Source organism: Ahaetulla prasina, chromosome 3, assembly GCF_028640845.1.
Source record: "Ahaetulla prasina isolate Xishuangbanna chromosome 3, ASM2864084v1, whole genome shotgun sequence".
Taxonomy (NCBI): domain Eukaryota; kingdom Metazoa; phylum Chordata; class Lepidosauria; order Squamata; family Colubridae; genus Ahaetulla; species Ahaetulla prasina.
Window position 1 is genome coordinate 231,154,250 of NC_080541.1, and position 27,005 is coordinate 231,181,254.

Consider the following 27,005-nt stretch of genomic DNA (forward strand, 5'->3'; position numbering starts at 1 on the left):
TGCATGCTCAGTAACTTTAATATGTAACATTTCATAGCATCCCGTAATAATCTTAGTGTGATCTTGCTCACACTCGTCCTATTCAGGAGGCGTGTTTCCCCCATTAGGGTGAGTCTCAGCTGCTGTGATTATACATATTCTTCCCAACCTGCCAAACCCATAGAGGGAGGTAGCCTGGCCCTTGGCAGCTCTCTGGAGATGGTTATCAGCTTTCTGAAGAGGTGGCAGCACCAGTTCCCTGCCCCTGAACAGGTGTAATGGTGAGAGGCAATCCTCATTTGTCCAGAGTGCCAACCCCAGAGTTGGAAGGGACCTTGTAGGTCACCTAGTCCGAACAAGGAACAATGAATGGAAACTGATCAAGAAGAGATTCAACCTAGAAATAAGAAGAAATTTTCTGACCATGAGAGCAATCAACCAATGGAACAGAAGTTGCCTTCAGAAGTTGTGGGAGCTTCATCACTGGAGGCTTTCAAGAAGAGACTGGACTGCCATCTGTCAGAAATGGTGTAGGGTCTCCTGCTTGAGCGGGGGGATGGACTGGATGACCTACAAGGTCCCTTCCAGCTCTGTTAATCTGTTATTATTACCATTATTATTATACACAAAATGACAGTATACACAGCAAACAAGATAACTATGCTGGACACTAATCACTAGTCAAACACTTCCCAAGCGTTTAAGACTGCGTGATGTATTGGCGGAGATGGTAGTTGTGACACAAGTTCCAATGGACCATCTGAGCAACTGTGTTGTGACATTGTTTGTAGTCAGTCTGAGCTATTGTCTTGCTGCAGCTCAGTATATGATCAATGGTTTCATCCACTTCTTTGCAGAGTCTGCATTTGGGGTCATCAGCAGATTTTTCTATTCTGGCTTTGATTACATTCGTTCTGATGGGTTGTTCTTGGGCTCCAAGAATCAGGCCTTCCGTTTCTTTCTTCAGTGTTCCATTGGTCAGCCATAACTAGGTCTTTTCCTTATCTACTTTTCCTTGGATCTTGCCAAGGAACTGTCCAAGCAGCGCTTTGTTGCACCAGCAGTCAACTCACGTTTGCATCACTGATTTCCTATATTGATACTTGGTTTGCAGTACTTTTAGCAGCTTCCTCTTTTTGACCTCCATCAAAGCTAGTTTAACACTGTCTTTCATATAATCTGCCAGAGCATGTTTCTCTTCTTTGACTGTCTGCTTCACTTGCAAAAGTCCTCTGCCACCTACTTTTCTGGGCAAATATAGCCTGTCGACATCACTATGCAGGTGCAGCGCATAGTATATGGTCATCAGTTTTCTTGTTTTCCTATCCAGGCTGTCCAGCTCTGCCTGTGTCCAGTTTACAATCCCAGCAGTATATCTGATGATGGGTATGGCCAGCTGTTTATAGCCTTGATGGTGTTACCGCCATTCAGTTTGCTTTTTAGAAGTTTCTTGACCCTTTGTATGTATTCTTTGCTGACCACATTTTTCATTTGCCCATGCTTGATGTTGTCCAGCTGCAGTAGGCCCAGGTAATTATAGCCTTCGGGTTGGTGGCACTTGATGGTTTTTCCATTGGGCATTTCAATTCCATCACTTTCTACGATCTTCCCTTTCTTCAGTGCCACTGTGGCGCATTTGTCCAGGCCGAACTCCATGCTGATGTCAGTGCTGAAAACTCGAACTGTGTTGGTCAGTGATTGGATTTCAATTTCTGATTTTCCATATAACTTCAGGTCATCCATGTATAGCAAGTGAGAGATTTTCTGTGAATTTTTAGCAGTTTGATAGCCCAGGTTAGTTTTCTGTAAAATTGTTGACGGGGGGTGGTCATAGCGATGGTGAACAGCAGAGGTGACAAAGAATCACCCTGGAAAATCCCTCTTCTCATGTTGACCATTTCATAGCTTTCACTTCCAATAAACTTGTTTTCCAGTGGTTCATCACATTTGCAATGAGATTACCAATGCACTTGCGTATTCCGAGACGTCCAGGCATTTGATGATCCAGCTGTGCGGTAGTGAATCAAAGGCTTTCTTGTAGTCCATCCAAGTTGTATGCAGATTTGTTTTTCTGCTTTTGCAGTTCTCTAGAATCATCTTGTCAATCAGGAGCTGATCTTTTGTTCCTCTGCTTCCTCATTTGTTTCCTTTTTGCTCTACTGGCAAGATGTTATTTGCTTCTAGACAGTCCTGGATCCTATCAGCTATGATGCCAGTCAGCAGCTTGAGCATGTTATTGGCAGATATGTTATTGGCCTGTAATTTGCAAGTGTTGCCCCTTTTGCTGGATCCTTCTGTATCAGGTAAGTTTTCCCAGCTGTTAACCATTCACTGATGTTTCCTGTCTGCAGCATCTCATTGAATTGTTCGGCCATTCTTCCGTGCAGGCTGGTAAGGTATTTGAGCCAAAAGCCATGCAGTTGATCATTGCCAGGCGATGTCCAGTTCTTGACTTTCTTCACTCTGTTGCTTATCATTTCAGTAGTTATTTTCAGTTGGTCCATTTTGTTCTTGGAGAATTTCATCTCAAAATCTCTGATCCACCCAGCATTTTTGTTATAACCTTTCTGAGTTTCCCACAGGTCTTTCCAAAACTGAGTAGTTGCCGTTTTCTCAGGTTTTTCAATTTTCGTATTCCCCATCTGATTCAAACTCTGATAGAACCAACTTTGATCTGATTGGAACAATTGATTTTGTTTGTACTGGATGATTCTGGCTTCGTATCTTTCAATTTTTCTTGCTGTTGCTGTTATCTGCTGCTTCACAATTTCCAATGCTTCGTCAATTTTTCTTATGCTGAGCCCATATTTTTTTATCAGATGTTTCTTGAACTTGCTGTTCTTCAGCTTTTTCTCCTACCATCATCATCATCATTATTTACTTTATTCATTAAACATGAAACTCAGTCAACTGAACATTCAAAAATGCGTCACAAATACCATTGACTGGTGCTAATGGTTGATACGGGTTGCTGCCAGTGTTCTAGATATCAACCAAGTATCTTCTTAAAATATCTGATGTTCCAAGTAGCGCAGTTTTTTGCAGTTCCACTGCTGTTATTGCAGGAAGCTGCAATTTGTTGATGTATCTTATAAAATTCTTGGACATGGTACCAAGTGACCTTATGATAGTGGGTATCACTGTTACATGTTTCATCCATAGCTGTGTAGTTTTGATGGCCAGATTGTGATATTTCATGATTTTTTCCAGTTCCTTTTCTTTCTCCTGGTACCGCGATGTCAATAAATTGTATGTTTCGGTTTATTATTATATAAAGAGGGTCTGCTCTGAATCATGCTTAATTCCTGAGGACTTTACAGCCAGATACATTGTTTTTTGGCAAGGTGGTTTGGGGATTTCCCAGTCTACAAACCAAAGATTATACAGGTAGTCTTTGACCTACAACCACAATTGACCCCACATTTTTGTTGCTAAGTGAAACATTTGTTAACTGAATTTTGCCTCCTTTTTGGAACTTTTGTGACCCAGTTGTAAGTGAATTCCTGCAGTTAAGTTGGATACATGGTTGTTAAGTGAATCTGGTTTCCCCCTTGACTTTGCTTGTAAGAAAGTTGCAAAAGGGGATCACGTGACCCCAGGACACTACAACGGTCTTAAATATGAGTCAGTTGCCAAGCATCTGAATTTTGATCACATGACCATGGGAATACTACAATGGCTGTGTGAAAAACAGTCATAAGTCACTCTACACTGCCATTGTAACTTTGAAGTGTCACTAAATGAACTGTTGCAAGTCGAGGACCTCTAAATCCATTTAGCATCTTGGCACTGATGAAACCTGGCTCAGTGCTGCCTCCTGGTGACACTACAGCAGAACAATGGGGTTGGTCTGGGCCATCTTCAATGGAACCCTGACCCTGTGAACCACATCTGCATTTATTGTTTGGCTGAGCTCTTTCAGCTGGCTACAGTCAGCTAAACTATGGTTTGGCATCACTCATTTATTTAAAACATTGTTATAGGTGCCTATTTTACAACAAACTCTGGGCAGCTCCCTGTCTCATCAAGTCCAGGTTCAAATTTTTTTACTACCGGTTCTGTGGGTGTGGCTTGGTGGGCGTGGCAGGGGAAGGACACTGCAAAATCCCCATTTCCTCCCAATCAGCTGGGACTCGGGAGGCACGAGAATAGATGGGGGCTGGGCCAGGTTCAAATTTTTTTACTACCGGTTCTGTGGGTGTGGCTTGGTGGGCGTGGCAGGGGAAGGACACTGCAAAATCCCCATTTCCTCCCAATCAGCTGGGACTCGGGAGGCACGAGAATAGATGGAGGCTGGGCCAGTCAGAATTTTTACTACCGGCTCTCCAAACTACTCAAAATTTCTGCTATCGTTTTTTTTTTTTTTTTAATTTACATTTATATCCCGCCCTTCTCCGAAGACTCAGGGCGGCTTACAGTGTAGAAGGCAATAGTCTCATTCTATTTGTATATTTACAAAGTCAACTTATTGCCCCCCCCAACAATCTGGGTCCTCATTTTACCTACCTTATAAAGGATGGAAGGCTGAGTCAACCTTGGGCCGGGCTTGAACCTGCGGTAATTGCAGGCTGCTGTGTTCTCCTGAATTGGTCAGAACCTGCTGAAACCCACCAATGATCTGCACCCCCACCCTGTGGGTAGCAGGTTTGCCTGCTTGCTTGTTCCTTCCAAAGAGAAGAGCCTGCAGACTCTCATCCTTTGTATGTTTTTTTTACAAGCAAATTTTGGCAGTCAGAGAAACATTCAGAGCTGCCCTTTTGTTTTCCGTGGTTTTGATGGAAAAAGTTTTTAGGTGGGCCAGGGAACTGGGTGTCCTCGAGAGAGGCTCGGAGTCTGAACGGACGGACACTTCGGGTGCAACGCCTTTCGGGACCTGGTGCCTGGCCAGAAGATCCCCCGGAGCGGAGTTTATTCGATGTGGGGAGCAAGCAAGCCGGTTCTCGGCCGGACCCTCAGCCCGCAATGGCCTTGGCCACTTTGCGGTCTTTGAAAGCTGGGAAAGGGGGAGGAGTCAGTCCCTTCCAACTCTCTTAATCTGTAAGTCTCGAGTTTATAGGGTAGAAGATGGGCAGCGGCCCAAAGCCCCGGCTCTTATCCCCACCAAGGGGATTATGCCCTCCAACCCCCGTCCCTTCCTTTCGCGACGGCTCGCCCGGAACGGCGGGTGTTGGGCTGCCCGGCAGCCGCGCCCCTTCCCCAGGCGGTTCCCTCCCGCAGATGCTTCCCTGTGCCGGCCGTTCTGCTTCCACGCCCGAGGTGGGTTTCTCTTTATTCGCTCCATAAAAAAACGGAGGATCGCGCAGCTCCGGCCGGCTCTCCGGGCTAACGGGGGGCGAGGCAGCAGCTGCCCAGGCGCCCTTCGGGGACCCGGCCAAGCCTTGGAGCAGGGGCCGGGACGGGGGAACGGCGTTGCGGTCCAAGGCCGGTTTAGGACACGCGTCTCTCGGTCCCGAAGCCATCACCGCCGCCACCCAGCCTCGCTCCCGTCTCCTAGGCGACGAGCGGCGCCTGCCAATCCCGCGTGCTGAAGTTTGCCCGTCGAAGAGGGGGCGGACTCAGGTGAGGACCCGGGGAGGGGACGAGGGCGGCCGGACTCAGCCCGGGGCTGATGGGTGCCGAGATGGGCGGCTGCTCCCAGGCTTGGGAGGATCCGGGGGAGACTCGCTGCTGGGGCGGCTCAGGCGTGGAGGCTGCAGTGGGAGGGTTTCCACAGATGTGAAAGTTGGCGAGGCTGGACGGGCGCGATCTCCCGTGTCTCCCTGGAATTCCACCCGGAAACGCTGTTCTGGACACCTGGAGGGATGCCGGGTGCACACGCACACACGGACGGTAACTGGAGAAAAATGCAAGGGATGTTTTTGTGATGCCCCCACACCCACCCAGGCTCACCAAGACGAAAAGACCCAGGCCTTGGGAAGGAGGCAGCCGGCACAGGTAAGCCTCGACTTATAACCATAACCAAGGCCAAAGCTTTTGTTGCTAAGTGAAACATTTGTTAAGTGAATTTTACAACCTTTTGTGCCACAGTTAAAGTGAATCTGCAGTTGTTAAGTGAGTCAGATGGTTGTTAAGCAAATCCGGGTTCCCCATTGTCTTTGCTTGTCAGAAGTCACAAAAGGGGATCACGTGACCTGGGGACATTGAAACCGTCGTAAATATGAGTCAGTTGCCAAGCATCCCAATTTGGATCACGTGACCAGAGGGATGGTGCAACAGTTGTAAGTGTGAAAAACAGTCATAAGTCAGTGCTGTTGTAACTTTGAACATTCACTAAATGAATGTTGAGAATTTGGAAACAATGCAGAGAAGAGCAACTAAGATGATTAAAGGCCTGGAGACTAAAACATATGAAGAACGGCTGCGGGATTTGGATTTGGCCGGTCTAGAGAAAATGTAAGTTGGCATAGGGCCGGGTTATTTACAGGACCGTCTGCTGCCACCGAATGCCTCCCACCGACCCGTGCGCTCTCACAGAGAGGGACTCTTCAGGGTGCCGTCGGCTAGACAATGCCGGCTGGTGACGCCCAGGGGAAGGGCCTTCTCTGTGGGGGCTCCCGCCCTCTGGAACGAACTTCCCCCAGGACTTCGTCAACTTCCTGACCTCCGAACCTTCCGCCACGAGCTTAAAACACATCTATTCATCTGCGCAGGACTGGATTAGATTTTAAAATTTAAATTGGTTTTAAATGTATATATGTATGTATATGTATAAACATTAAATGTTTATATGTATATTGTTATTTTTAATTATTCGGCCATTTGTAATAAGTTTTTTAACTGATGTTTTATTTTGTATTTATATGTATATTTTTATTCGGCTGTGAACCGCCCTGAGTCCCTAAGGAGATAGGGCGGTATAAAAATACGAAAAATAAATAAATAAATAAATAAATAAATAAATAAATAAATAAATAAATAAATAAATAAAAGAAGGACTAGAAGTGAGATGAAAGCAGTCTTCCAGTATTTGAGGGGCTGCACAAAGAAGGGGTGGCGGTCAAGCTATCCTCCAAAGCCCTTGAAGGCAGGACAAGAAGCAATGGATGGAAACCCATCAAGCAGAGAAGCAACCTAGAACTTCAGCTTCAATCACAACAATACAAGAGCAAACAATAGATTTAAGCTTAATGTTAACCGCTTCAATCTTGATTGCAGAAAATATGACTTCTGTAACAGAGTTATTAACACTTGGAACACACTACCTGACTCTGTGGTCTCTTCCCAAAATCCCCAAAGCTTTAACCAAAGACTGTCTACCATTGACCTCACCCCATTCCTAAGAGGACTATAAGGGGCGGGCATAAGAGCACAAAAGTGCCTACCGTTCCTGTCCTATTGTTTCCTTTCATTATATCCAATTAATATAGTTATTGCATACTTTTGCTCATATATATGCTTATATATTATATAGTTATTTCATGTTAATGCTTATATATACTGTTATGATAAAATAAATAAATTAAAAAAAAATAAGGGCCCTGAAAGAACAATTAATCAGTGGGATGGGCTGCCTTCAGAAGTTGTAGGTGCTTTTTTTAAGAAGTTTGCCCAGCCATTTGTCTGAAATAGTTCAGAGTTTCTTATTTGAGCAGAGAGGCTGGCGTGGAAGAGCTCTGAGCTCCGTTCCAACTCTGTTATTCTGCTTCAACTGTTCCACCTGCCGTTTCCAACACTTTCCAGCTGCTGGGCAGACACACCTGAGCTGTGCTGAACTCAGAAGGAGAGGTCTCTGGAATCATGGTTGTCCCAAAGGTGCTTTTTCAAGAGGCAACTGGATTTCCTTGTTTTTCTTTGAAGACATTTTGCTTCTCATCCAAGAAGCTTCTTCAGCTCTGACTGGATGGTAGAGGATGGAAGGATTTGTATGCAACTGTCTGCAAGGAGTATAAATCCTTCCCTTCCCCTCCATCTGGTCAGAGTTGAAGAAGCTTCTTGGATGAGAAGCAAAACGTCTTCAAAGAAAAGCAAGAAAGTCCAGTTTCCTCTTGGGGTCAGAGGGAAAGGATTTGCAGCAGGGAGGAGTGACCCAAAGGATGAGGGGGGGGGCTTCTAGCCAGGGTGGGCTGATCCTGATGACCTGCTGGAAATCTTGAGAAGTTCCCAGGATGAATTGTTGGATAAATGTCTGATAGAATAGAATAGAATAGAATTTTTATTGGCCAAGTGTGATTGGACACACAAGGAATTTGTCTTGGTGCATATGCTCTCAGTGTACATAAAAGAAAAGATACGTTTATCAAGGTACAACATTTACAACACAAATGATGGTCAATATATCAATATAAATCATAAGGATTGCCAGCAACAAAGTTATAGTCATACAGTCATAAGTGGAAAGAGATTGGTGATGGGAACTATGAGAAGATTAATAGTAGTGCAGATTTAGTAAATAGTTTGACAGTGTTGAGGGAATTATTTGTTTAGCAGAGTGATGGCCTTGGGGAAAAAACTGTTCTTGTGTCTAGTTGTTCTGGTGTGCAGTGCTCTATAGCGTCGTTTTGAGGGTAGGAGTTGAAACAGTTTATGTCCAGGATGCGAGGGATCTGCAAATATTTTTTGATGATACAGGTAATCCTCAAGTCACAACCATTTGCTTAGTTACAATGGACTGAAAAAAGTTACTTATGGTCTGTCCTCACACTTATGACTGTCACGACAGCATCCCCGTGGGCCAATCATCCAACCTTGGGGGGTTGGCAGCTGGCAGGGAGGTACGGCACTCGAAGCGTCCTGGGGTCGTGTGATTGGTGACCTTCCCAGCCGGCTTCTGACAAGCAAAGTCAACGAGGGAAGCCAGATTTGCTTAACAACCACTGACTCACTTAACGACTGCAGTGATTCGCTTATCATGGCAAGACGGGTCATAAAATCAGGCCTGGTTCACTTAACAGCCACTTTTCTTAGCAATGTAAATTCTGATCCTACTTGTAGTCGTAAGTGGAGGACTACTTCAGTGTGTTTTCTAACCCCAGAGCTCTGAGCCAGGGCAGCCCCAGACAGACTGATGGGCTTTGCTGGTGGGGAGAAAGGGGAGCAGCAGCCAGTCCTGAAGGACAGGCACAAGGCTCACCCCTCGTCTCTGGGTCAGAGCACCTCCAGCTGGGCAGGGAAGGTCTCCTCCAGCCTTCGCCTCCTGTTCATTCCTCCCCCCCACCAAATGGGGCCTTCCAAGCTCTGAGGACCCCTTGATAACAGTCTCCCCGACCGGTCCCTGCCTCCTGATCATTCCTGACCCCAATCAGAGGTTGGGGGGCTCCCGGCAGCCCTGCGTGGAGAGCGGCCTGGTCACGAAGGACAAGCCTGGGCAGGAACGGTCGCAGGGAGGTCAAGGCAAGCCAGCTGGGAAGGGCTGGCACCAGCAGCCAAATTGGGGCGCAGGATCAGGGACACAAAGGGCAGCAAAGGTCTGGTTTTTTTCCATTCCTTTATGTCGGCTTCTCAGGCCCCCCCCTCCCCCCCCCCGAGGAGGGAGTCTCCGGCTGTTACTTCTCCAGCTGGGCCAGGAACAGAGGCAGGAGGCTCCGGTGGGTCGCTCGCCTGCGCTGCCGGTCCCTCTTGCAGGAGGACCCGAGGCGCTGGAAGGCCGCCCACTGCCTCCTCGGGGCCCCTTCCTCTGGACCCTCGCCGGGGTCCAGGTTCTCTGCCATGAAACACTGGGCGGCATGGATCATGTCTTCCTCACGCACGCCGGGCACGGGGATGGTGGGGATGCCCGCGATCATCATGGCCAGGGTCAGGATGCAGATGTTGGGGGGCCAGGGCAGTCTGGGCTGGGCATCCCTGTCTCTGTTCAGCTTGGTCGACATCACGAAGACCCCCCCGCTGGGCAAGAAGCCCCACTGGGCCAGGGTAAAGTCCCCACCAGAGCTCGGGGACTGCTGCTGCGGGGGCCCCGAGGGGAGGTAGAGCCACCGGTCGGCCGGGTGCTCCAGCGGGAACTCCTGGGCCACGTTCTGGAGGGGGAGCCTGCAGCAGGAACCCCGAGGGGGCTCCCAAGGGTCAGTGCTCCCCTGCTGGAGGGCCCCTGAGGCCAGGCACGACTGGGCGAGGCTGGGCACTGAGGGAAGCCGCGTGGCACCGCCCTGCAGAGGACTCGTCTGCTTGGCCTGCAGTTTCCTTCGCAGGAGCCCCGGGGGGCAGGGGGTGCCAGCCTGAGGAGAGGCCTCCCGTGGCACCTGGGCAAAGGGGCTCAGCCGACTCCGTGGGGCCTCTCTGGACTCGCTGCTGCTGCTGCTGCTGCTGCCACTGGCGGTCGGTTCTCCTGTTCAGGGGACAACATGCCTGCTTGAGAGTCTGCCCTGTTGTCCACCGATGCAATCAAGCACAGGGGATGAGGGCAGCTGAAGGATAATATCCCCCCCCCTCTTTCAGCAGGTCAGCCGGAAAGGGGGAGCCCAGACCCCCGGGCACTTCTGGGCACAAACACAATTTCCACTCCCTGCAACTTCTCTCGCTCAAACCTCTTCCTCAGAGGGAGAGGCCAGGAACCAGCAGAAGCCTTTTCTGTCATTTGCACCCAATTAGTTGCCCACCTCGGGAGCTGGCAAAGAGTGTAAGAGGCGTGGGGTGTGGGGTGCCCCATTGAAACAGCCATCACTCCTCAGCCTGTGAGTCCAGGAAGAGCAGCAGAGTCCCACTGAATGCTGACAGAACGCCAGTCTCCTGGGTGAAGTTGGATGGGCATGGCCTGTGCCAGCTGGGGCCCAGCAGGTATATTTCTGCCCATAAGGAATACTAAGGGATATGGGGCCATCTAAGCAGATTCTGCTCTCCAGCTGCCTTGGCAGACCAGTCTCAGGCAATTGGAGAACAGCTGCTTTCTCTAGGAGGTGTAGGAGAATGGAATATATGGAGAAGGGACCTTAGAGCAGGGGTGAAATGGTCCCAGTTCGGACTGGATCGCTCGATCCGGTAGCAATGGCGGCGGGTGGTTTGGAGAACTGGTAGCAAAAATCCCTGTTCCCCGCCCCCATGCCCGGTTGAGCTGCGCGATCATCAGTTTGTTTGGTTTTTTTTACTTTTAAAAGCATTTTTTCTTCGGCCCAAAAAATGCTTTTAAAAGTAAAAAGAAAAGCCTCTGATGATTGTGCGGTTCAGCTGGGATCGTCAGAGCCTTTTAAAAACATTTTTTTACAACTTCTTCGGCCAAAGAGGTTGTAGAAAAAATGCTTTTAAAAGTTAAAAAAAATCCATTTGCCACGCCCACCCAATCACATTACCTCCCTCCCACCAAGCCACGCCCACAGAACCAGTAGTAACAAATTTTACAATTCACCACTGCCTTAGAGACCAGGTAATCGATCCCAAAATACCTAGCCAACCTATTTTAGGTAGGCTGTGCTACCAGTTAGTCTCTCCCACAGCCGACGAATGTCTTTTGATATTCATTTTCCTTTATTTTCATTTTGACCCACTGGTCCTCCCTCTTCTCCTCACCAGTTCATCTTTTAGATATTTGTGGTAATTCTGCTAATTGCCCATCACACACACACACACACACACACACACACACACACACACACACACACGAGAGGCTGCTCTTTTGCAAGTGAAATCGGGTCAGCTTCTTCAAGTGCTTCTGATGAGGGTTAGTCCCCAGTTCCCATTTCATCCTGCTGGGTCTCTTCTAAGCCTTCCCATTTTCTCCAGCTATAATGGTGGCTTCCCAGGCTGACAAGGATTTGGAAAAGGGTAAAAGACCCCCTCATAAAGGGGGTCTCTTAACTGACGCTTTAAACATCTATGGAGATTCTCCATCCTGCAGGTCCTGGTTGTCCCAAAGGCCCTTTTTCCAAAAGGCAACTGGACTTTCTTGGTATTTTCTTTGAAAACGTTTTGCTTCTCATCCAAAAAACTTCTTTAGTTCTAACTTCAGAACTCCCCGAAGAAGCTTCTTGGATGAGAAATGATTTCAAAGAAAAACAAGAAATCAATTGTTTTTGGAGATGGCCTCCCTTCTAACCCCCCCCCCCCACACACACACACAGTTTCTCTGGGTCTGCAATGGTGGCTCCCCAGGCTGAGAAGGATTCAGGAAAGGGTACAATAACACACACACACACACCCATAAACCCTCTGCTTAGCGACTGGACCCATCCAGCTGCCACTCCAAGGAAAAGCAGCGAAAGGGGAAAGGATCCCACCCAGAGTTCTTTTGAGCTTCCGTTGTCCTGGAAGGGAGGTGGAGGGGTGGCGGCGGCGGCTGCTTCTGTCCTGTCCCTTTCTTAGTCAGTCTGGCTAAAGAGACTTGGGAAAGAAGCCCCTTTGGTTCTAGTCAGAGTCAAAACCCCCAACCCTGCCCCTTGGAAAAGAGCCGAGCCTAGCAGGGCACATGGGGGGGGGGGTTCCACGCCCACAAACCAGCCCACTCATGTCCTGATCATGCAAAGGTCACGGAAACGGCTGGGGCCGGTGTCTCTGCAGCGCCCCACACTCTGCTGGGGATCCCCATTTCTAGACCCTTCTGGCACGGCTGCCAAGCCAAGTTCAAACTGTTTTGGGGGGGCAGCAATACCTTGGTGGGAGGGTGCAAAGGAGGCCGAGGAAGCTTTTTCCAGGCCCCCACAAAAGGCCATCATCTATGCTGCAACCTGGTCAGTGCCAGTGCCGTCCTCTGGCCACCCCGAGTGCCCCCCCCATTCTAGAACCAGCATCACAGGGTGTGGGCCTTATGTCACACAGGGCCGCTGCGTGGCCACCAGCAGGTCTCTGCTCTGGTGCTCAGGTGGCCTCCGCCCCCTCCCCCCAACCCAAACCTTCCTCAAGAGGTGTTGTTGATCAGGATTTGGTAATTCTGATGATCGCTCTGAAGATTCACAGGTTGAAGTGGCAGAGATAAAATCCAGGCCTTAGCAGGCCTTCAGAGCTGTGGAGACCTTGAGAAGGGAATCACAAGCTTATAGCTGAGCATGTGAGCATAACCACAAGATGCGTGTAGAAGAATTTTTGTAACATCTGTACCTTAATTCCTGTAAGGAATGTTCTTCTTATGCAATCAAGAAACCTATTTAGGGCGTGCCACGTTTTTCAATTTTTAATTTCCAAACATTAGGGGTGCTCCAAAGTTGTGACATGCCTTGGGGACTGAGAAGATATTTTGGTTACTTTAATATAATATAGATATTCTTGATTAAGTAACTACATAAATGTCATAACTTTTTAACGTTTTGTTTGTTTCATATATGCTTTCTTAAAATCGCAATCGGGGTTCTCCCAGCCTTATGAGGGAACCCACCTTTCTCCAGCACAGGATGAAGGTGTGACTAAGAGCGAGCCTCTTTGTTCGGGCCGAGCCACAGCTGGTCCTGGCCTGTCAGGGTGAGCCCAGCCAGGGTCTTCCCTGGTGACTTAGAGAAACTGGGGTACCAAAGCCTGAAGGTGCTACGGAAATATCCTCACAACCAGAACAATATCCTTTCCTTGAGACTATTTTTATTGAACACTCGTGACTGTCTCGGATCCTGGTCAGATTTATATGCGGGAAATTCTCATCCTGACCACAACGGGGCACTGCCCTCGTGTGGCACCTTCCGGGCTGCTCCTTGGGCAGGAGAGGTTCCCCAGTTCATTTGGGAGCGCCCCAGCGGAGGCTTCCCATTGCTTGAACCGGCTGCTTCTACTTAGGCATTTGCAGAACCGTCCGGAAAGACCCGTCGGACAGGTGAGGCAGGTGTGCTGGGCCAGGTGCTTCATTCATATTTGCAGAGGTCCCTTAGCAGCGGAGGCAGGTTTAGCCCGTCAATGGCCAGGCGGTGGCTGATGTGTTTCTGGATGGCCGTGCGGCAGAGAGTCTGCAGGGAGGGCACTGGGGGCGGAGAGGAAGGTGAGGATTAGACCAACGCAAGTGCCCAGAGATGCAGACCCTGGTAAACTCGTTTAACAGGTGAGGATTAGACCTGCATAAGTGTACAGAGTTACAAACCAGCTTTAGAAACGACTTTTTTAAACCAACAAAAGTGTATCCTTGTGCAGACCTAATTAAAGCAGTTTAATACACGAATTAAACCAATATAAATGTGCCACTTTGCAAACCCAGCTAAACCAGGTTAAGACATGAGGATTAAACCAAGATAAGCGTCTCCTTTGCACAAACCAAGCTGTTCTGAGTTGATTATTCTCAAGCAGCTGATTTTTGTGCGGCAGAAAGCTAGAAGCTCTTGCTATTTTTCATTCTCTAATTCCACCCCACCCCGCTTACAAAATGAAACAAGAAAAAAGAGTTTGCAAACAATAGAAAAAGCAATGTTTAAACTCTTGAAAGAGTGCAGAGAAGAACCACAAAGATGATTCAGTTAAACTATGATGAATGGTTAAGGGAACTAGGTACGTCTAATCTTAACGAGGAGAAGGACTAGGGGTGACAAAATAGCAGTCTTCCAATAGTTGAGGGGCTGCCACAAAGAATAGGGGTCCTGAATGCGAGAAGAATCACTCACTGGAACGGCTTCCCTCCAGAAGTTCTGGGTGCTCCATCACTGAAGGTTTTCAAGAAGGGACTGGACAGCCATTTGTCTGGAATGGCATAGGGTCTCCTGCTTGAGCAGGGGGTTGGACTAGATGACCTCCATAGTCCCTTCCAGCTCTGATATTCTAATCTAAAGGGGTACAGAGTCAACAGGGCACAAAGGAAGGCTTCATCAGAGAAAATGGGGGATGCCCTCTGAGAAGAAGGTTCACTCTGAAATTCTATGGCCGTAGACGGGGGGGAGGGGGGGTGTCCAACCTTGGCATCAATGATGCTGCCTGGGGAATTCTGGGAGTTGAAGTCCACAAGTCTTAGTTGCCAAGGTTGGATCCCCCAGAGCAAAAGAGGAACACAATCAGTCTGTGCTGGGTGGATCCAGCCAGAAGGCAGGCGGCCATGGGAGCGGGGCTGAGGAGGGGGGCGGGCTGGCTAAAACTCAGAAGCACAAATGTAGCCGGGGGGGGGGGGGGCTCCCCAGCCACCCAGCAGTCACTTGGCTTCAGTTTAATGGCCTCCCGTTCCTCCTCCCCTCCCGCCCTTGACACACGGCAGATGTTGCAGTGGCCCTCCCGGGGTCCCGGGGTCCTTATCCTTCCCCCGGTGAGAGAAAGACATCCCTTGGCAGAGTGAAAGCTGCTCCTGGACAGGGACATTGCCTGGCTCAGCACCATGGGTTAGTGAGTCCTTCAGAAGTGGCAGGAGTGCAACGCCTCCGGTGTGACGCAGTTGGGCTTATTCAGCAGCCTCAGCAGAGCCTCCTGGGGCCCTCTGCATGAATTAGGGTTGCCTGTGGGCAGGCGTGTCTCCATCATGGCACCTTCCATTCTGAACAGCTGCTGCCCCTCAGTAGGTGTGGTCACCACGGAAGGATGCTGTGGGTGGGGGGATGCCAGAGGCCTTCAAGAGAGGGTCTCCTAGGGAGAAAGGCCTTCCTTGACAGCTGGGGTCCAGCCCTTTCCCTCCTCAGCAACCTCCATATCCAGAGATAATCGAGGAGGAAAGCAACTTGGAATTAAGGAAAAACTTCCTAACAGGGAGGACAACAATTAACCAGTGGAACTGCTTGCCTCCAGAAGCTGTGCGTGCTCCATCACTGGAGGTTTCTAAGAAGGGACTTGGACAGCCACTTGTCTGGAATGGCAGAGGGTCTCCTGCTTGAGCAAAGGGCTGGACTAGAAGGCCAAGTTAAAGATGAGCAAAAAGGCTAATAAAATCCTGGGTTGTATAAATAGAGGCATAGAATCAAAATCGTGTGAAGTATTAGTACCACTTTATAAAACCACAGTAAGGCCACACCTGGAATCCTGCATCCAGTTTTGGTCACCACATTACAAAAAAGATGTTAAACCTTTGGAAAAAGTGCAGAGAAGAGGCCTGGAGACTAAAACATATGAAGAACGGTTGCAGGATTTGGGTTTGCCCAGTCTAGAGAAAAGAAGGACTGGGGTGACGTGATAGCAGTATTTAAAGGCTGTCACAGAAAAGGGAGGGGGGGTCAACTTATTTTCCAAAACACCAGAAGGCAACCCAAGAAACAACGAATGGAAACTAAACAAGGAGAGAAGCAACCTGGAATTAAGGAGAAATTTCCTAATAGTGAGGATAGTTAACCAGTGGAAGGGCTTCCATCCAGAAGCTGTGGGTAATCCATCACTGGATGTTTTGAAGGAGACTGGACAGCCACTTGTCTGAAATTGCATAGGATTCCACCTGGTTGAGCAGGGGGTTGGGCTAGAAGACCTCCAAAATCCCTTCCAGCTCTATCCTGCTTGAGTAATTGAGGTCTCTAACTGCTGATATGCTGCTCCTTCCCTTCCTCTTTAATTGGTCTCCTGGGAAATCCTAGATGATTCTTTCAAACTCTGCCTGGAGCGCCCAAAATCAACCCCACTTCCAGAAATTCGCCTGGAGATTGAAAAATACCACACAGCTGTTTGTGTTGGTCCTGTTTATCCTGTGTAACCTTATCCCTCAGGAACAATTTCCAAAAATAGTTTTGTTAATCTGTTGTGGTAACAGCAACATCAAGAGGATTGTGGCACCTGGGAAAGGGAGCAAATACAAGATGCCCTGAAACAGTTTCCATGAAACTGTATGCCATAGTAAATCTCCTTCACAATACACAATAAAAAACATGTTGAGACTCTGGAAAGAGTGCAGAGAAGAGCAACCAAGAGGATTCAGGGATTGGAGGCTAAAACATACGACGAACGGTTGCAGGAACTGGGCATGGCTAGTCTAAGGACGAGAAGGACCAGGGGAGACAGGAGAGCATCTTCCAATATCTGAGGGGCTGCCCCAGAGAGGAAGGGGTCAGGCTATTCTCCACAGCACCTGGAGGCCAGACAAGGAACAATGGATGGAAACTGATCTAGGAGAGATTCAATTAGGAAATGAAGAGGAACTTTCTGACAGTGAGAACAATCAACCAATGGAACAGAAGTTGTCTTCGGAAGTTGTGGGAGCTTCATCAATGGAAGCTTTCAAGAAGAGACTGGACTGCCATTAGTCAGAAACGGTGTGGTGTCTCCTGCTTGGGCTGGGGCAGGGGGGAGGCGGAATTGGACTGGATGACCTACAAGGTCCCTTCCAACTCTTGTTAATCTGTATCCTGGATGTTAAGATGACGACAAAATTGTTTGTCTAGATTCTTTCTTGCAGTTGCTACAGAGAGATGGTATTTTGCATTTCACTTTTGCTCGAAATCTTTCAGGAATGGGAATAACAGAATAACAGCATATTAGAGTTGGAAGGGACCTTGGAGATCTTCTAGTTCAATCTCAAGCAGAAGACCCTCTACCGTTTCAGACAAGTGCTTGTCCAATCTCTTCTTAAAAACCTCCAGAGCACTCAAAACTTATGTAGGTAAGCCGGTCCACAGATTAATTGTTCTTGCTATCAGAAAATTTCTCCTTGATTAGTTCCCATTCGCTGCTTCTTATTCTGCCCTCAGGTGCCCTAGAGAATAGATTGACCCCCTTCATGTTTCATGTTTTGACTGCACTGATTGGAATATTTTTAAAGATACCTCTGCAGACCTGGATGAACTCACAGATACTGTAACATCATATGTCAGCTTCTGTGAAGACCTATGTGTACCTACAAGGAACGTGCGAATACACAGTAATAACAAACCTTGGTTTACACCTAAACTTAAGCAGCTACGACATTCCAAAGAGGAAGCCTACAGAAAAGGTGATAAAATGCTGTACAATCAGGCCAGAAATGCACTAACAAGGGAGATAAGAGCAGCAAAAAGAAGCTACTCTGAAAAGCTAAAGAATCAATTTTCAGCAAATGAACCAGCAAACATGTGGAAAACTCTTAAAAATATCACCGGCTATGGCAAACCTCCTTCCCAGGCTGAAGTAATCAACAACTGGCAGATGACCTGAATGAGTTTTACTGCAGGTTTGAAAGGAAACTACAGCCACCTATCTCCACAACCCCCATCTCAGACACAGCAACAACAGCCAAGCCTCCTACAACTGACCCCATTTCATTGGGTTCACAACCCCTAGTGATCACAGAAAAGGAAGTGCAGGACCTATTTCACAGACAAAAGCCAGGAAAAGCTCCAGGCCCAGACAAGATAACTCTTTCTTGCTTAAAAGTCTGTGCTGACCAATTGGCCCCCATCTTCACCCATATTTTCAATAAATCACTAGAGATGTGCTATGTTCCTTCTTGCTTCAAACGCTCTACCATCATCCCAGTGCCGAAGAAGCCCACCATCAAGGAACTGAATGACTACAGACCAGTTGCTCTAACATCTGTAGTCATGAAAACCTTTGAAAGGCTAGTGCTTTCCTACCTGAAAACCATCACGAATCCGCTTTTAGACCCCTTGCAATTTGCATACCGAGCAAATAGATCAACAGATGATGCTGTTAATATGGCTCTGCACTACATCCTACAACATCTTGAGTCTCCAAAGACCTATGCAAGGGTCCTTTTTGTAGACTTTAGTTCAGCATTCAATACCATCATTCCAGACATTCTTCTAACTAAGCTAAACCAGCTACAGGTACCGGAACAGACTTGTAAGTGGATCACAAGCTTCCTAACAAACAGGAAGCAGCAGGTGAAGCTAAGCAAGATCACATCAAATACCTGTACAATTAGCACAGGGGCCCCCCAAGGCTGTGTGCTCTCCCCACTTCTCTTCTCTCTGTATACCAATGACTGCATCCCCAATGATCCATTTGTTAAGCTACTGAAGTTCGCAGATGACACAACAGTGATTGGTCTCATTCGAGACAATGACGAATCCGCATATAGACGAGAGGTCGAACGACTAGCCTTGTGGTGCAACCAAAACAATCTGGAACTGAACACACTCAAAACCGTAGAAATGGTGGTAGACTTTAGGAAAACCCTTCCATACTTCCACCTCTCACAATACTTGACAACACAGTATCAACAGTAGAAACCTTCAAATTTCTGGGTTCTATCATATCGCAAGATCTCAAATGGACAGCTAACATCAAAACATCATTAAAAAGGACAACAAAGAATGTTCTTTCTGTGCCAACTCAGTAAGCTCAAACTGCCCAAGGAGCTGCTGATCCAATTCTACAGAGGAATTATTGAGTCTGTCGTTTGCACCTCTATAACTGTCTGGTTCGGTTCTGCAACCCAACAAGAAAAACACAGACTTCAGAGGATAATTAGAACTGCAGAAAAATAATTGCTACCAACTTGCCTTCCATTGAGGACCTGTATACTGCACGAATCAAGAAGAGGCCGTGAAAATATTTGCAGATCACTCGCATCCTGGACATAAACTGTTTCAACTCCTACCTCAAAACGACGCTATAGAGCACTGCACACCAGAACAACTAGACACAAGAACAGTTTTTTCCCGAAGGCCATCACTCTGCTAAACAAATAATTCCCTCAACACTGTCAGACTATTTACTGAATCTGCACTACTATTAATCGTTTCATAGTTCCCATCACCAATCTCTTTCCACTTATGACTGTATGACTATAACTTGTTGCTGGCAATCCTTATGATTTATATTGATATATTGATCATCAATTGTGTTGTAAATGTTGTACCTTGATGAACGTATCTTTTCTTTTATGTACACTGAGAGCATATGCACCAAGACAAATTCCTTGTGTGTCCAATCACACTTGGCCAATAAAATTCTATTCTATTCTATTCTATTCTATTCATTATATTTGAGGGGCTGCCACAAAGATAAAGGGGTCAGCCTGGTCCCCAAAGCACCAGAAGGCAGGACAAGAAGGAAGGAACAGATGGAAACTAATCAAGGAGAGAAGCAACCTGGAATTCAGGATAAATTTCTTGACAGTAAGGACAATTAACCAATGGAACAGCTTGCCACCAGAAGTTCTGGGTGCTCCATCACTGAAGGAAACTGGACAACCATTTGTCTGACAACAACCCTCTGCTCGAGCAGCAGGGTTCCTGCTCAAGCAGAGGGTTAGACTAGAAGACCTCTGAGACCCTAGGATTCTATGTTCTGTGTTCTAAAACAGGGACCTCCAAACTTGGCAACTTGACTTGTGGACTTCAACTCCCAGAATTCCCCAGCCAGCCATGCTAGCTGGCGAATTCTGGAAGTTGAAGTCCACAAGTCTTAAAGTAGCCAAAGTTGGACACCTGTACTAGGTCATGCTACTGAATGGCTGGCGGGGGAATTCTGGGAGTTGAAGTCCCCAAGTCTTAAACTTGCTGAGTTTGGAGGCCCCTGTCCTGAAACCACAAGAGGATTGCCACACCAGTAGCTGTGGGCGCTCCCAGCACTGAAGGGAACTGGACAACCATTTGTCTGACATGGTATAGGATCTCCCGCTCGAGCAGAGGGCTGGACTAGAAGACCTCCAAAGTCCCTTCCAAATGTATTGTTCCATGTTCTTTGTGGCAACCCCTCAGATATCGGAAGAGTTCAATCATGTTCCCCTCTTAGTCCTTCTCTTTCTTAGACTAGAAGACATACCCAATTCCTGCAACTATTCCAATCTGCCTCTTCTCTTCCCAAGTACATATGTCAATTCCTCAAAAGCAAACCTACTTGGTTCAAATCAATCCCCTTCCTCTCGGTTTACTATTCCGCCCCCCCCCCCCCCCCGTGCCCCAGATAGCCATTTTCTTTCCTCCATTTCTAATACATGCTTCTTACCATTTTCTCCTCTTGCAAGTCCCCCACTCACTCAAGAAACATGAATGGTTTGCTAAATGTCTATAGAGATTCTCAGTCATCCAGGTCATGGTTATCCCAAAGGTGCTTTTTCAAGTATAAATCCTTCCCTTCCCCCACATCCAGTCAGAGCTGAAGAAGCTTCTTGGATGAGAAGCGAAACGTTTTCAAAGAAAAACAAGGGAATCCAGTTGCCTCTTGAAAAAGCACCTTTGGGACAAATGGTTGGCCTTTAACTATCTCCGCTTATGGCCCAACCAGTTGATGGGACAGGCACTTAACAGTATCAGAGTTGGAAGGGACTTTGGAGGTTATCTAGTCCAACCCCCTGCTCACACAGGAGACCTGTACTAGGGATTTGAACCGCCCAACTGCCAACCTTTCTGATCGACAAGCTCAGTGTCTTAGCCACTGAGCCACCTAGTCACACTTAGGTGAGCCATGAAGGTCCTTGCTAAGATTCCTTTAGGGGCCCCGCTAAAAATAAGTGAATTTCTTAATAGTAAATATTAAGACCACTTTAAACTAAAACAGGTAAGATGTTGAGGCTGCAATGGGGCCAAACTGAAAAGGAGGCAGAGGACAGACCAGGCGATGCTGCTCCTGGCTGTCACCTGCATTTTAAGGGAAGCAACCCACACCCTTAAACTGGGACACCCTGTCCTTCTTCTGCCTTGGGATTTGAGTGGTTCTGCAGCAATTAACTCTGGAATGGGAAAATGGAACATAAGTGAGTCATCACGTTTTGAGAAATACTAGGCAATTAGAGATAAATGTGTTTCCTCCTTTCTAATTATTGTTTTATCCATCAATCACATCGTTTGAAATTAAAGTCAATATGATTAGTAAAGCCATCAAAAGACGTAGCTCTCTCTCTTCCTAACTCCCTCCAAGCAACACCCTGTGTGAAGCAGCTGGGCTCATCCACAGTCCTTGGGAAGTTTCTGTGTTTGAGTGTCAGCCAGCATGGTTTTTGTTCAGCATGCTTGCTATTGGCTGCCATAGGGGAGGGGAGGGGGCCTCGGGTATTTGGGATGGGGAAGTGAGCTGGTGTAGTCCCATGAGAACTGAAAGGGAAGTTTGCACCCATGAATTATGGCACTGCTGAGTGGAGTTGTTTACACTCCATCAAGGCCAACCATCCTGAGACTGCAGGGGGGAGAAATAACTGAAGTGGAGCTTTCCCATACCATCATACTGGATGTTGATTGGACTCTCAGTGCTGGACCCTAGGGCGAGGGATTTGGGGTGACTTTCAATCTGTAACTTTCATGCATTTGAAATCAGTTCTGGCCTTGCTTTCGCGGCTATCACTTCAAACAGTAAAACTTAGTAAAACTTCTCTAAATCAATGGAGTTAGGGGTTTTCTTTTTTGAGTTTTGAAGGGAGGCAGGCCTGACCTGAGTGACCACGGATCCTGGACTCTCCAATCCCAGCCCAACCACTTGTCAGAACTACCATCTTGAGCTTCAGCCTCAGCCTCCCTTTATTAGATGCCAGTCGGCCATAAAGTATGCGGGGAGGGAATTGCTGTGCTCAAGGGGAATGGGGGGAACCGAAACTATGCATCCTGCCGTCCTGAGACATTGACTCATCACTCCAAAGCCAGAGGCCTGAAAGGGGAAGCACAAGGCTCACCACCCAGCCTGCCAGCACAGGGACCCTTACCAAAATAAATTCTTAGAATGTAACTGGACAATAGACAGATAACGAGGGGGAAGAATGGGGAAAAGAGAAAGCTTACCATGGACCCTTCATACATGAGTTTTAGTTCTGGCTTTGCTTTACTGTAGCCACTTGGTCTTTAGTGAAAGTATACCTTTCACACAAATGCAGTCAAGGGTCTTCCTTTCCTAAGGAGCCAGGCTGGGGCAGGTGTGACCCACTGCTCCCCAAGATCGCAACTCCATAGCCAGTGAAAGTCCAAGGGAAGATTTCTCCATAGCCAGCGAAAGTCCACGGGAAGGCTGCCTGAGGGGGGAAAGTTTTCCTTGGGGGGAGGTGGCCCCAAGAATACAGCAAGATCTCAAATATCCTGCTGGATTAACAGAGAGATAGATTCAAGATTACGTGAAGTGTCGGTACCTCTTTATAAGGCCTTGGTGAGACCATATTGCATCCAGTTTTGGTCACAATATAAAAAAGATGTTGAGACTCTAGAAAGAGTGCAGAGAAAATCAATAAAGATGATTAGGGGGCTGGAGGCTAAAACATATGAAGAACGGTTGCAGGAACTGGGTAGGTCTAGCCTAGACAAAAGAAGGGCTTACATAAGGTTTACTAAAATGAATATGCAAATATTATTATTATTATTATTATTATTATTATTATTATTATTATTATTATTATTATTATTATTATTATTATTATATCATTATTAATGTTGTGAATATTATTATATTATATATAATAATAATATAATTATATTATATTATTACTACTTAAAATTAACTGTACCCAGACAACACCCTGTTTATGTACACATTGAATTCTTTATGTTTAATTTTAAAAAAAACTTGAGAAAAGAAGGGCTAGGGGTGACATGATAGCAGTCTTCTAATATTTGAGGGGCTGAAACAAAGAATAGAATAGAATAGAATAGAATAGAATAGAATAGAATAGAATAGAATAGAATAGAATAGAATAGAATAGAATAGAATTTTTTATTGGCCAAGTGTGATTGGACACACAAGGAATTTGTCTTGGTGCAGATGCTCTCAGTGGACATAAAAGAAAAGAAGAGAGGGGTCACCACTCACCATGTTCTCCAAAGTACCCAAAGGTAGAACAAGAAGCAATGAATGGAAACTAATTAAAGAGAGAAGCGACCTGGAATTAAGGAGAAATTTCCTAACAGTGAGAACAATTAATCAATGGAACAGCTTCCCTCCAGCAGTTGTGGGTGCTCCATCACTGGAGGCTTTTAAAGAAAATGTTGGTCAGCCATTTCTCTGAAATGGTGTAGGACCTCCTTGAGCAGGGGGGCGAACTAGAAGACCTCTAAGGTCCCTTCCATCTCTTTGTTATTCTGTTGTTCTGATTAGGACTAAAACATAGTCAGGAGGAGGGAACTGGTGGGTTGCTAGAGGTGCCTGTAGAAGTCGGAAGGAATCCGGGGTTGTTGTTGTTGGTGGTTGCAGGTTACCCAAAACTGAGTGGTGACAACAGGAGAGCCAGAAATGAGAGCCAGAAATGTTCTGATGGAATGAGATTTGGGGAGGGGGTCCCTTCCGGTGCAGGGACTGAGTGGCTGGGTGGGAAGGAGGGGAGAGAAGGCCAAAAAAGCAACCGAGCCCTTTGGAGACCCAGGAATGCGCGAGAATGATGGGCATCTCCAAAGAAAAAGGCCTGTTTCCAATACATCGGGCGATTCCTGCCTGTGCCTGGCATCGGAAGGGCTGTCAATCTAAAGCGTGATTAATCTGATTGTTTCTGATGAAAGACTGAGGGGATTAGAGACGGAGGGAAAGTGGGGTCAGAGGCCCCGAACGGGAGAGGGGTTTTTGCTTCAGTGGATTTTGGGAAAGAAGGAAGTGAAAGAAATGAAAAAGAAGCTACGAGTTCTGCAGGAAGACGTACAGGTTGTTCTTGTCTCATGATCACAACTGACCCCAACATTTCTGTTTTGGGAAGTGATTTTCCCCACATTTTACCACTTTTCTTGCCACAATCATCAAGTGAATCACTGCAGATGGTAAGTTAGTAGCCTGGTTGTTTAAGTGAATCTGGGGGTCTCCGTTGCATTTGCTTGTCAGAAGGTGGCAAAAGGGCATCAGGTGACCCTCCGGGACACAGCAAAGGTCATCAAGACGAGTCAGTTGCCAAGCTTCTGAATTTTGATCAGGTGACCCTGGGAAAGGCCAGAAAGGTCGTAAGTGTGAAAAATGGTCATGTTTTTTTTCCAGTGCCGTTGCAACTGGGAAGTGTCACTAAATGAAGCATTGTGAGTCCAGGACTGGAAGCCAGCGTACTCGCCCAATCTCATAAATGGAAAGAAAGGGAAGGGAAAAAGAGGACGGAAGCCGCTCAGAGGCAGGAGATGCCCCTTCTGCAGAGGGCCACCACGTGGGACTGAAGGGAAGGTCAGTTTTCCTGAGAAAAAACGGTTTCTTGTGGGGGGGGGAAGAGGTGGTGGGTGAAGGAAAAAGCAGAGCAGGAAGACTGCTGCAAAAAAGGTGCCCCTCGGGAGCTCTGGAGCCCTTCTTCGCTTCCTAACCGTCTCTCTCTGGGAAAGGGGAAAGTGGAACTCTGAAGACACCCAGCACAACCACCCAACCACAACAGAAGCAGGAAGTTCTTTGCTCATCAGGCTTCTTGAGTAAAGCTGCCCCACCCACACCAGAGATTAATGATAGTCCTCAAGGGCTTTGATGGAAAGATTGCAAGGGCGGGGCTGGTCCAGGTGCTTCCAGAGGGCTGGAAGGTGATTTGGGAACACGAGGGATTATCATGGTCCCACAACGGAGGATCAGACCGGCTTCTGGCATCTTGCAGATTAATGCATGTACGATGACCCCGTGACTTCCTGTTCCTAACATGAGTTTGGGACCCAGGCCTCCTTCCTCCAGGGTGAACACGACACCCAGAGAGAAAAAATGTCAAGTGCTGGCTGGGGTCTCTCTCCTCCAATGCATCCCACCCTCACCTGGGCTAACTCAGAATAGGAAGGGACTTTGGAGGTCTTCTAGTCCAACTCCCACTCTCTGCAAAAGGAGGAGATCCTAGAACATTCCAGATAAGTGGCTGCCCAGTCCCTTAAAAACCTCCACTGATGGAGCACCTAAAACTTCTGAAGACAACTGGTTCCACTGGTTAATTGTCCTCATTGTTAGGAAATTTCTCCTTAATTACAGGTTGCTTCTCTCCTTGGTTAATTTCCTGCCATTGTTCCTTGGCCTGACTTCTGGTGCTTTGAAGAATAGCTTGACCTCCCCTCTTCCTCATAGCAGGTCCCTCAGATACTGGAAGACTGCTGTCAGGTCATCCCTAGTCCTTCTTTTCATTAAACTAGACCTACCCAATTCCTGCAACCGTTCTTGATACTCAACATGGAGTCAAACAGCCCAAGCGGGACCCCACGGGCCTTTCCTATTTCTAGCCAACCAGCAGCCCCACTGGGGGCTGGTTTAGCCAGGCCTGGGGTCGATGGGTGGGGTGGGCAGACTGGGCAATACCTACAGCCGTATTCCACCTGGATGATTCGGACGCTCTTGGTGGAAGCAAAGATGTCAATCACAGCATAGAGGGGTCGGGAGCCGGGCAGACCCCTGGCACTGGGCCCCATGTCTTCCCCATTGATGACGATGTGCATCTGGGCCGTCCCGTCCGGCTGCAGCGTGAACAGCACCCCGATGCGGCTCTTGCGGGCCGTGGGCGGCAGCACGTTGCCTTTGTACAGCTCGTCCAGGATGTGGCTGTAGCGGCCCGGGCGGCTCCGGCCCACCAGCTTGTCGCGGGGGATGCGGACTTGATCGATCAGCAGGTGGGGGCCGCCGAGGAGCCCCCGCCCGCCGGCCGGCGCCTCGCTCACGCGGTTGTGGTTGCGGGTGATGGCGAAGACCCAGCTGTCGCCCAGCTTGACCAGGTCGGGGAGCGAGTACTCGGGCACGGCGGGCAGGCCGCGGGGGTCGTGGGCGGTCAGCCCCACGCGCAGGTGGCCGCACCAGCCCGACTCCTTCTCCTCGATCTCCACCAGGAAGAGCTGGCCGGGCTCCAGCGGCCGATGGCTGAAGCACAGCCCGTGGGCGAAGCTCTCCACGCGGGTGGCCCGCGTGCGGGAGGCGTCCAGGCACACGTGGGCCCCGTGGACCCCGTGGAAGCGCGTGGGGGGGTGGCGCGCAGCCGCCATCGCGGATCCCCACGGCCCAGCCCAGGCTATTTTAAGGGGGCTGCGAGCGGCCGGACGTCCTCCTGGGACGGCCGGCTCCAAATAGGGCGAGAGAGCGGCAGCCGGGCCGGGTCCTAGCGCCCAGCGCTCCCGGGAGCAGGATGAGACCGCCTCCCCCCGCCCCCCCCCCGCTTTCCCAGGTGTGCAACTGCCGCCCGTCAAGGTGGGCCGGGGGCGCCTCTGGAATCAGAAGGCAACCCGGACGTCGAAATCCCGGGCTGGCCCGGGCATCGGGAGCAGATGCGGCTCGGAAAACGCCGCCGGACGCTCAGAGCGGTTCTGCCCAGCCCGCGCCGCTCTTCTCCTCCAAACAACCCCCCCAAACCAGGGAGCGTCCACCGCCCCCTTCCGCCACCCGATCCGAGCGGCTGCCGGGCTTCCAGGGGCCTCGCTCTCGCCTGCGCCCCCCGCCCCAGTCCGAACCCTAATCCCAGCGAAGGGGCGGCGGGGCAGCCGGGCTCGGGGAGCTGTGCGGCCACTGGGCCAGTCTGGGCTGCGATG

The 27,005-nt window shown here is 48.4% G+C and overlaps 3 protein-coding genes across 5 annotated transcripts in view; 1 reads left to right on the forward strand and 2 right to left on the reverse strand.

The window, feature by feature from the left end:
- The first annotated feature begins 5,274 nt into the window (after nucleotides 1–5,274).
- Nucleotides 5,275–27,005, forward strand: part of CTSA (cathepsin A) — a 29,010-nt gene continuing 7,279 nt past the window's right edge. The window contains exon 1 of one of the 2 annotated variants that reach the window (XM_058176007.1): nucleotides 5,275–5,538. The gene's annotated coding sequence lies outside the window, so the exon portion shown is untranslated. Of the gene's footprint in view, nucleotides 5,539–26,068; nucleotides 26,202–27,005 lie in introns of those variants that run through there. The other variant, XM_058176006.1, reaches the window with a different exon arrangement.
- Nucleotides 9,461–12,554, reverse strand: SPATA25 (spermatogenesis associated 25). The gene is made up of 2 exons (XM_058176734.1): nucleotides 12,494–12,554; nucleotides 9,461–10,240 (listed from the first exon to the last, which is right to left on the reverse strand). Exons 1-2 carry the CDS (start codon nucleotides 12,552–12,554, stop codon nucleotides 9,462–9,464), a joined length of 840 nt encoding a protein of 279 aa, XP_058032717.1. The 3' UTR covers nucleotide 9,461.
- Nucleotides 13,389–26,559, reverse strand: NEURL2 (neuralized E3 ubiquitin protein ligase 2). 2 transcript variants are annotated; one of them, XM_058176013.1, is made up of 2 exons: nucleotides 25,796–26,559; nucleotides 13,389–13,783 (listed from the first exon to the last, which is right to left on the reverse strand). In XM_058176013.1, the coding sequence occupies exons 1-2, from the start codon at nucleotides 26,463–26,465 to the stop codon at nucleotides 13,668–13,670; spliced, it is 786 nt and encodes a 261-aa protein (XP_058031996.1). In that variant the 5' UTR covers nucleotides 26,466–26,559; the 3' UTR covers nucleotides 13,389–13,667. The 2 variants fall into 2 exon arrangements, with proteins under 2 accessions (XP_058031996.1, XP_058031997.1); XM_058176014.1 differs by having other exon boundaries at nucleotides 13,737–13,874.

Bases quoted from the DNA above. Each gene is read 5' to 3' on its own strand.
- SPATA25 (XM_058176734.1), bottom strand. From the start codon at position 12,554: ATGGCCTTTTGTGGGGGCCTGGAAAAAGCTTCCTCGGCCTCCTTTGCA. The intron at 10,241-12,493 runs GTATTGCTGCCC...TCCCCTGAACAG, and splicing joins CTTTGCACCCTCCCACCAAG to GAGAACCGACCGCCAGTGGC.
- NEURL2 (XM_058176013.1), bottom strand. From the start codon at position 26,465: ATGGCGGCTGCGCGCCACCCCCCCACGCGCTTCCACGGGGTCCACGGG. The intron at 13,784-25,795 runs GTAGGTATTGCC...CTCCGCCCCCAG, and splicing joins CATCCAGGTGGAATACGGCT to TGCCCTCCCTGCAGACTCTC.